The 9,991-nt window shown below is 44.0% G+C and overlaps 2 protein-coding genes across 2 annotated transcripts in view; both read right to left on the minus strand.

Moving 5' to 3' along the window:
* LOC108668446 (phenoloxidase-activating factor 3-like) overlaps nucleotides 1-2,252 on the minus strand; it is a 6,996-nt gene extending 4,744 nt beyond the window's left edge. Inside the window, exon 1 of the mRNA XM_018155671.2 lies at nucleotides 2,123-2,252. Within this exon, the coding sequence (XP_018011160.1) occupies nucleotides 2,123-2,252 (130 nt within the window). The remainder of the gene's footprint in view (nucleotides 1-2,122) is intronic.
* A 5,723-nt stretch (nucleotides 2,253-7,975) lies between these two features.
* On the minus strand, nucleotides 7,976-9,571 carry LOC108668448. Its single transcript, XM_018155672.1, has 4 exons — nucleotides 9,374-9,571; nucleotides 8,804-8,867; nucleotides 8,563-8,696; nucleotides 7,976-8,203 (listed from the first exon to the last, which is right to left on the minus strand). Exons 1-4 carry the CDS (start codon nucleotides 9,443-9,445, stop codon nucleotides 7,976-7,978), a joined length of 498 nt encoding a protein of 165 aa, XP_018011161.1. The 5' UTR covers nucleotides 9,446-9,571.
* Nucleotides 9,572-9,991: the final 420 nt, after the last annotated feature.

Here is a 9,991-nt window from a genome sequence, read left to right on the forward strand (position 1 = left end):
CCACAACGTACCACAACTGTACCACAACTGTACCACAACTGTACCACAACTGTACAACAACTGTACCACAACTGTACCACAACTGTACCACTACTGTACCACAACTGTACCACAACTGTACCGCGACTGTACCACAACTGTACCACAACTGTACCACAACTGCACCACAACTGATAGCTGAATCAAATCAAAATCAAACAAATAGCTGAATCCACTAGTGATACGAGAAGACAGAGGCTAGCAAATTTGCACAAGAAAATTGAACTCAGGCTGCAGGTCTCGCACAGGATGGAAGAACAAGCCGCGGAAGAGCGAGTGGTTGAGGTCATCAAAGAGAACTGGTTATAATACTCGTGTTTCTCTATATTATGTCTATGATATACCTAATTTCTTATTCCTAAGCCATGTTATGATATATTATACCTGTAGCGACCATGTATATATATTCCCTCCAGTTACCACCGTAACTCATTTTCTAGAAACGTTGCAACATTTTAAAATCTAGCGGTGTTACCCATCAACTCTTACTCAATAGTATTATCTTGTTATTGCATTAAGCATCGTCATTAATTATCAACTGCAATTGGAATACTGTTAACTATGAATTAGCTACATATTCATAATATTAGCAAACCTCAGACGTCACAACATCAATCAACTCCAGTTGTCATAATAATTTGCGTATCTGCAATACAGTACGTAATCTGGTCTCCTGACCTAGATTCAGATAATTAGGAGAACTATTACCGTGTTTCCTGCATCAATACGAAAGGCGATTGGGGCGCATGCCGGAGGCCAGCTTTGCCAAATTTCACACTTGGTTCATATTCCTTTCCATAGGTAAGAACGCTAGAGTGCATAACGGCCTATGAAGTCAAGTGCTCAAAGCAATAGCGCCGGATGTCCACAGCCACAAAATAAGCTTGCCAAAGGTAAACATGGCCATACTGCATCTGGCCAAACCTCCTCTGGCATAACCTCTTCAGGCCTAACTTATACGAGCTGCCACCTTTCTCCACCCAAAACAAACCTGAGCGGACTTAACCTAACCTCATTGGCTGCAAGAAGTTAGAAAGGCGGTCCAAGTGTGCGGGTAGAGCCAGTCATTGGCTGCTAGAAGGATGTGAGCCGGGACAGCGTGAATAGGTAAGGCCAGAGCAGTATTATCTTTCGGCAGTGTGTCGCTTGTCTGGATACGGAGTTCAAGCGTAGTCTGCGGCTTCTAGCTCTGAGGCTGAGTAAAGTTAATGCATGGTGAAGCTAGGCGTTGGCTCCAGGGCTTAATTAAGAGTAAAATTTGTGGCCTACGGCTGCGCCCCCACGCGATTGAAAGATGCCAGCGCTGACTGGTCACTGACTTACATGCCTTAGCGGTTAGCCGAACCACAGTGCTATTGGTGGAAGCAAATGTTTGCACGAGTTAGACCTTAAGACTCATACGCGCTGCTAGCATTCCTTTGTCTTACATGCCTAAGTCGTGCCACAATATACCCATTTGATGCTATAATGTATCAATGTCATTCTAAATCATGCCTATGTCGTTCAATATTATAGTTACGTCAATCTATTATAAGTCTATACCCCTCTATACTATACCGACGTCGCTTACCCCAGTTTACATCGTACCTGAGACATAGCCTAGGTATGTACCCGGAAACATATATTTTGTGTGTGACATACAGTATTCCTGTTTATATACAATTCATTTTCCTATATGTGTTCTTAATAAAGCAATATAATGATTATTATTTATGTCTAAATATAATGGAGAGTATAGGTAGCTTTATCCTTGGTGAAGCCTCGCCCATTTTCGCATTGGCTGAACATTACCATTGTACATTCACTTGGCTTCATTCCTTAGCAGATTAGAACTTCGAACGTCTAACTGCAAAATCTCGTACAAGTTTGAATCGTGGAAATTGCGTTGATAGCCTACCTTCCAGCTTCGTTCACCTTGCGTTCCTCAATAACTACTCGCGATTAATTACTTCTGATTATTGATTCTTTAGATACGCGCGTATCAGAAAACTTGAGCGTTTGCCACAAAGAGATTTCTTGTAGAAGTCTCTGGATCAACGTCATCTAGCGACGACGAACCGTCAGTGTATGTTGATGGACTGACTAGCATTATTCATTGAGTGTCGCTTCGTGTTCCCTGGTTGATCTGATAGGTTGACACCAGCAGGTTGATGCCACCAGGATGACACTAGCCGGTTGATGCCATCAGGCTGACACCAGCCGGTTGATGCCATCAGGCTGACACCAGCCGGTTGATGCCATCAGGCTGACACCAGCCGGTTGATGCCATCAGGCTGACACCAGCAGGTTGATGCCATCAGGCTGACACCAGCAGGTTGATGCCATCAGGCTGGCACCAGCCGGTTGATGCCATCAGGCTGACACCAGCCGGTTGATGCCATCAGGCTGACACCAGCCGGTTGATGCCATCAGGCTGACACCAGCAGGTTGATGCCATCAGGCTGACACCAGCAGGTTGATGCCATCAGGCTGGCACCAGCAGGTTGATGCCATCAGGCTGGCACCAGCCGGTTGATGCCATCAGGCTGACACCAGCCGGTTGATGCCATCAGGCTGACACCAGCCGGTTGATGCCATCAGGCTGACACCAGCCGGTTGATGCCATCAGGCTGACACCAGCAGGTTGATGCCATCAGGCTGACACCAGCAGGTTGATGCCATCAGGCTGACACCAGCCGGTTGATGCCATCAGGCTNATGCCTAAGTTTTATGTAACTTCTAAAGCAGCAGTTTCTATACTTCTTAAAGCTGCTGTAGTTCGAGTTGTAGCTAAGTATGTAGATAGTAGAGAATAGGGAAGAGGTAGATCCGAGATTTTAAATTGTACATTTTCAAGCTAAATTATAAACCTATGTTTTATGTAACTTCTAAAGCAGCAGTTTCTATACTTCGTTCAGCTGCTGTAGTTCGAGTTGTAGTTAAGTAGATAGTAGAGAAGGGGTGGGTAGATCCGAGATTTTAAATTGTACATTTCAAGCTAATCTATATACCTAGGTTTAATCTAACTTCTAAAGCAGCAGTTTCTATACTTCCTAATGCTACGGTAGTTCGAGTTGTAGCCAAGTAGATAGTAGAGAAGGGGTGGGTAGATCCGAGACCTCTCCAGGAGACAGAGACCTCTCTTTTCACCCCTCCGTCATCCCGGTGGGGTGCACATCATCCCATCCGCGATGTTGTCCTCAAGCCACGGCAAAAAACCTGCAGGTGATGTTGGTGATTACATAAATAATTTGTAATCACCAACATCACCTGCAGGTGATGTTAGGCAAAAAACTCAAATACATGCTTGGAATTGACCGTTGCGAACTATGCAGTAAATTTAATCGAACATAACTGACCTGGGCTTATACTTTCAAAAAAAGTTGAGAAATCGTAAGTTCATCCGCCAATCATTGACGGCCATCCAAGCCAAATCCACCAATCATAGACAAGAAAATAGAGCGTATAAAGTACTTACTTGCGATCACTTAGCGAGTTTTGAAAGTATGGCCCCTTGTTACGATGCTTACAATTTCAATGAAGTCACGAAACGAACTATTTTGTTCAGACCTACACGCATCTGGAATGAAATTGATGAATGGATTTATGACAATAGATGTGGGTGTGAAATTAATGGATGTGGGTGTGAAATGAATGGATGTGGGTGTGAAGTGAATGGATGTGGGTGTGAAGTGAATGGATGTGGGTGTGAAATGAAGGGATGTGGGTGTGAAATTAATGGATGTGGGTGTGAAATGAATGGATGTGGGTGTGAAGTGGATGGATGAGGGTGTGAAGTGGATGGATGTGGGTGTGAAGTGAATGGATGTGGGTGTGAAGTGAATGGATGTGGGTGTGAAATGAATGGATGCGGGTGTGAAGTGAATGGATGTGGGTGTGAAATGAAGGGATGCGGGTGTGAAGTGGATGGATGTGGGTGTGAAGTGGATGGATGTGGGTGTGAAGTGAATGGATGTGGGTGTGAAGTGAATGGATGTGGGTGTGAAGTGAATGGATGTGGGAGGACTGTCGTGATGTGGTCACACGGTGGACTGTCGTGATGTCTAACTTTTTGAATGAACATTGATCATTAAATATAATATAAGTAAAAAGTAAATTAAATATATTATATAATAGAAAATATAGTAAATGTAGTAAATATTAAAAATATTATTTTTTTCCAGATTTTTACCAAAATTTCCGAGCCCAGGTAGAGCTGCATTACTCAAACGCTTCGTGAATTTTTAATTCAGCGGAGTTCCGAAAACAAATTCGCGGCGAAATAACTTTTTCACAAACTAACGACCGGTAGTAAATTTTTGGCGTTGGTATTTTCGACAACAGGTTGGTGAATTTTACGAATTCAAGATGGCGTCGCTGAGGAAAGAAAAATCGGCAGTTTTGCAGGTGGGTTTGAATTTATGCATTATACCTACACTCAAATAAATAAATGAGATCATGCCCAAACCGCGATGCCCTTTTTAGCGCATTTTCTCATTTATGGAAAATATGAACTATTGTGCTCGCCATGTCCGTCTGTCTGTCCGACTGTCCGTCCGTCTGTCCGTGACCTCCAGTTTTCGTCGTCGAGAAAATGCGCTCTCTGTCACTCACTGCAGTGAGTACTGAGTTATATTTTTTATCGTTGTGTGGGTCATCCATACCGAGCTGGCCCGAAAAATGGGTGTGTAAGCAAGGGACAACCGGCCGCTTTCGCACTCACTGTGGAAAAAAAGCGCGTCGTTATCAGGTCAATGACACATTTGTTTTTCTGAGTGTTATAGTCGAAAATATTTGGGTTTTATCAAGCCAGCGATCAAGAGTGAACTTTAGGCGTCGTGGAGCTACTTCAGAAAAGTGAGTCAGACAGACGAAAATGGGTCAGAGAAGTGAGTGAGACAGACGGAAACGGGTCAGAAAAGTGACTAGTCAGACAGACGGAAATGGGTCAGAAAAGTGAGTCAGATAGACGGAAATTGGTCCTGAAGGTATCTTAAAATCACCCGTAATCTTACGGATGGCCGACAGCACTTGGTCGCAGTGTTAGCGACTGGTATATGGTCGTGACGGTGCATGCCTGGGGCCGTATTTTCAAAACTTCGTAAGTACGCAAAATCGACTTACGAGTGGCGTAAGTGCTGACTTGATGGCGTAACTCTAGAGGTGGTATTATCAAAACATTTGCGCGGGAAGATACGTAACGTAACTGTACGCCTGCTCGGAGGTGTCGTAAGTGAAGTTCCCCAAGTTCAGAGTGTCTGCTGAAGCGATAGGAAACTATTGATTTACTAGCAAGTAGCAACACCTTGAATTGTGATAGAATTTTGTCAATAACCCGACAGCACGGATTATACACGCATAGAATGATGGCTCTACTTGTGATATCTCCACTACCTGATCGTGCAACATTTGCACGATCAAAATATGTGATCGTGCTTAACAGTGCTATTGGAAAAAAATTCAATTGAGGTATTGCCAGAAACTGATTTTGTTCTCCTTTTACGTTATAGTTTACAAGCAAATGCATATTACGTTATATTTTACAAGCGCGACATCAAAGCTTTCGCGCCCAACTCTCATCATTCATTCCTTCTAGTCGGTACTTCATATCTCTGCCAACCATAATTTTTAGCTCCATACGCAGATTTCTTCTGCAACTCACGCTGTTTATTAAAAAGAGTTCACAACTATTTTAGAACTGCTTTTTCTGGGCCCACAAGGAGCAATACCGACAGACAGCATTCGATAGTCGATACCATCGAAGGCATCGATTCCCGCCATCGAAGTTCACAGAATGTAAACAAATCCAAAGCCTCTGATTGGTCAGTTGGCNGCCATGGCTCTAACATTTGTGCCTCTTCTTCCATAAATACAGAGACAAAATATTATTTATGCATCGATAATTAAATAATAAAAAATTTACCACCCCCTCCCCCCAGGCTAGTGGCAACTCCTCAAGCGGCGTCACTAAGAGCCACTCAGTGGCTTGCATGAGTGGCAGGCGCGACGCTGGCAAGAAACTAGTGCCAGCTAAACCCGTCACTAGTGGCAGCAGCGTCACTAGCAGCGTGAGTAGTGAAACTAGTGACAGGCTGGCAGTGAAATCCGTCAGTGTTGACATACTAGAAGTGTCAGTAGCAGCTTAAAAACAGTGCTGACACTGACCACTAGTGCTGACACTAGCCTTGCTCCGCAGGACGCAAGGAAGACGTCAGCCGGCAAGGCGTTCGCCGTGCAGCGTCAGCGCTCCTGCGTCGCCAGCCTCTGCGGCAGCCAAGTGAGTGGCTGACGCCAGCCTCGGCGGCAGCCAAGTGAGTGGCTGACGCCAGACCGTTGGCTGACGCTATTGGTACGATATATTAAAGCCTTTTGGCTGACATCTCAGTTTCAGGGTCTGTTTTATTAACGTTTCAAGTCAAGAGTGTAATTAAAATCAATACACTAATGATTAAATGCTCTGAATTCTATAATTTAATATGGAAATCAAAGCAGAGAACTTCCTTCATTTGGATGAATCTCACAGTTCTATTTGCCATTACATTTCTTAGAGAAATGGGTGGGTCTGGATGACTCACTTTGATGACTCAACCGTGTCCATATATCGATGAACTTTTGAAATGATTTATTTGTGAGTCATACTGACCTATTAATGGCCCTTTAACTTTCAGGTTTGACTCATTTGTGAAAGCAAATCGCCACAAGTGAGTCAAACATGAAATTTAAAGGTCCATTATAAGCCATTACGACCCATAAACTGGGCAAGTGAGTCACAAAAGTGCATCGATATACGTATGGACTCGGTTGACTCACCTAAGTGGGTCATATAGACCCATCCATTTTTTTCAGTTTACGTCAGTGTTAGTGCAGCTGCTGCAGGTGTAGAGGCTAGTTAGTGCAGCTGCTGCAGGTGTAGAGGCTCGTTAGTGCAGCTGCTGCAGATGTAGAGGCTAGTTAGTGCAGCTGCTGCAGGTGTAGATGCTCGTTAGTGCAGCTGCTGCAGATGTAGAGGCTCGTTAGTGCAGCTGCTGCAGATGTAGAGGCTAGTTAGTGCAGCTGCTGCAGGTGTAGAGACTCGTTAGTGCAGCTGCTGCAGATGTAGAGGCTCGTTAGTGCAGCTGCTGCAGATGTAGAGACTCGTTAGTGCAGCTGCTGCAGGTGTAGAGGCGCGTTAGTGCAGCTGCTGCAGGTGTAGAGGCTCGTTAGTGCAGCTGCTGCAGGTGTAGAGGCTCGTTAGTGCAGCTGCTGCAGGTGTAGAGGCTCGTTAGTGCAGCTGCTGCAGAGGCTTTCATGCTTTCTCAATAAATCGGTTTCCGTCAAACCAGGCGAGTAGTCTCAAATTACGAAACGTTAGCAATATACTGAGATTGATTCCGAGGGTTAGCGTTGTTGTGACGTTGTTTAACGTTCATTTCCATACTCGGGAAATGACATCTCCATCAATAGAAACAAATAGGATTAATCAGTAAATACTTACCTGAGGTTAACCTTCATGCAATATTGTCAAAAAATTACAAATCTGCAGTTTTATATGGTATAAAAATACTCTTCCTGTTCCTATGCGATCATCATTCTCTAGTTTATATGTTCATTTGTGCGCAATGCGCATCAGCTTACACCGGAATGACGTCACGCAACTTTCATCCTAGACTGGCGGAGCATAACGGGAGAAGTCTCCGATAGCAATTTCACAATTTTAGCTTCTCCAACCGGTCTCTATGACTTTTTTAGTCGAACTTTACAATCAATTAATATATTAAAAGAGAAACCTAGCTTCAAAGAGAAACCTAGCTTCAGCTCCTGTCCTCTTGAAAATGATAATTAGAAGGCCAGTGTCCAAGTGGTTATAGCAAATTAACCTGTCGTTTATTTAGTGATTTAGGTTTTAATAACTGCCATGTGAATTTTTATTTTTACTTAATTAAATTTTCCTACGTTTGTCCGTTTTCAAGAAGAATTTTCAGACATTTTTCTTCACTTTTAAATTCTTGGTCATGTCACGTGGTCTCAAAGTTCTTGCACCCCCTGACGGGGGTTCCACCCCCACCTGACAGGGGTTCCACCCCCTCCCCTGACGGGGGTTCCATCCCCACCTGACTGTGGTGTTGCCGTCCACCGCGTACAGCTCAGCAAACCAGTTGAGGAAGACCTGCTCGCACAGCAGCGTCAGCAGCCCCCCTGCAGGAGCCTGCAAAGGGCGACACCATCACCCATCATCACCAATCATCACCCACCATCACCCAGAACCACTACCACCCAATACTACCACAAAATGCAGAACAATCAATGGATCATTTTGTCCAAAAAGTGACACACTGTCTTGCCCACGGCACGAGAAAAGAGCGCACGTAGCACTTATACGTCCATTTGCCAAGCCAAGATGGATTAGGTCATAAGGGCAAAAAATGCATCGCTACTTGCACAAAACCTCACTCATTTCTCTGATTGCGGCATCACCACCACCAACTCCACCACCACCACCACCACCACCACCACCACACCACCACCACCACCAGATCATCACCCCTCGCATCACCCCATAATCACCTTGAAGTGCCACTCGGTGTGCTGGTAGGGGTCATAATCGTCGGGGTAGTTGGGGGATGAGAACACCACCTTGTCCCCCAGGGGGACCAGCGTGAGGGCGCCCGTCCCCTCAGTCTGGGAGAGAACAGCGCCCCCTGGCGGGTAAGGAAGATGGGGGGTTAATGCACCCCCGAGGGATAATACATCACAATTTGGACATTCATTATTGTGATTGTCAATGCTTCAATTAGGTTAGTTTCACCTGCGTTAAAGTCGCCGGCGTCAGAGTCGCCAGGTGGTAGCAGTTTCAGCACCACAAAAACCACCTGCAAATTAGAATGGTGAGTCACAGTTATCAGGAAGGCCTTCATCAAACAGCCAATATCAATAATTATTATACTTATAACAATCTAATACTAATATTATAATGATATAATAATGTCCAAATATGTTCAAATATGTTCATATTTTATTTAATGATATAATAATCAATAATATCAGTCTGTTCACGTTACAAACGCACAATTATTCTCAAGCATTACGATGTTCAATATTCAATCAATAAATTATTCGAAATTCATTTAAATTATTCGAAATTCATTGAAATTACTCGAAATTCATTAAAATTGCTCGACATTCGTTAACATTACTCGAAATTCCTTAAAATTACTCGAAATTCACTCAAATTATTCAAAATTCATTAGAATTACTCGAAATTCATTAAAATTACTCGAAATTCCTTAAAATTACTCGAAATTCATTGAAATAACTTTAGATTCATTATAGTATTCATTACACCATCCACATGTATGGTGTATGAGCCACAACGCACCACGGCCGTGATGAGGATGACAGACGTCACTATTCTCACCATCACGTTGGTGCACAGCTCCGGGCACACCATTATAGCCAGTAACTGCTGAATAGTGATGGCTGAATAGTGATGGCTGAATAGTGAGGGCTGAATAGTGATGGCTGAATAGTGATGGCTGAATAGTGATGGCTGAATAGTGATGGCTGAATAGTGATGGCTGAACAGTNAGCCAATAGCTTCACTAAGTCACTAACTTCACTGAGTCACTAGCTTCACTGAGTCACTAGCTTCACTGAGCCAATAGCTTCACTAAGTCACTAACTTCACTGAGTCACCAGCTTCACTGAGTCACCAGCTTCACTGAGTCACTAGCTTCATTGAGTCACTAGCTTCACTAAGTCACTAACTTCACTGAGTCACCAGCTTCACTGAGTTACTAGCTTCATTGAGTCACTAGCTTCACTGAGTCACTAGCTTCACTGAGTCACTAGCTTCACTGAGCCAATAGCTTCACCGAGTCACTAGCTTCACTGAGTCACTAGCTTCACTGAGCCAATAGCTTCATTGAGTCACTAGCTTCACTAAGTCACTAACTTCACTGAGTCACCAGCTTCACCGAGTCACTAGCTTCACCGA

The sequence above is a fragment of the Hyalella azteca genome, unplaced genomic scaffold, assembly GCF_000764305.2.
Source record: "Hyalella azteca isolate HAZT.00-mixed unplaced genomic scaffold, Hazt_2.0.2 contig16890, whole genome shotgun sequence".
Lineage (NCBI taxonomy): Eukaryota > Metazoa > Arthropoda > Malacostraca > Amphipoda > Hyalellidae > Hyalella > Hyalella azteca.

Coding starts and splice junctions, on each gene's coding strand:
- LOC108668448 (XM_018155672.1), bottom strand. CDS start 9,445: ATGGTGTGCCCGGAGCTGTGCACCAACGTGATGGTGAGAATAGTGACG. Junction 8,697..8,803: donor CGCCGGCGACTTTAACGCAG/GTGAAACTAACC, acceptor CTTACCCGCCAG/GGGGCGCTGTTCTCTCCCAG. Junction 8,204..8,562: donor ACACCGAGTGGCACTTCAAG/GTGATTATGGGG, acceptor CGCCCTTTGCAG/GCTCCTGCAGGGGGGCTGCT.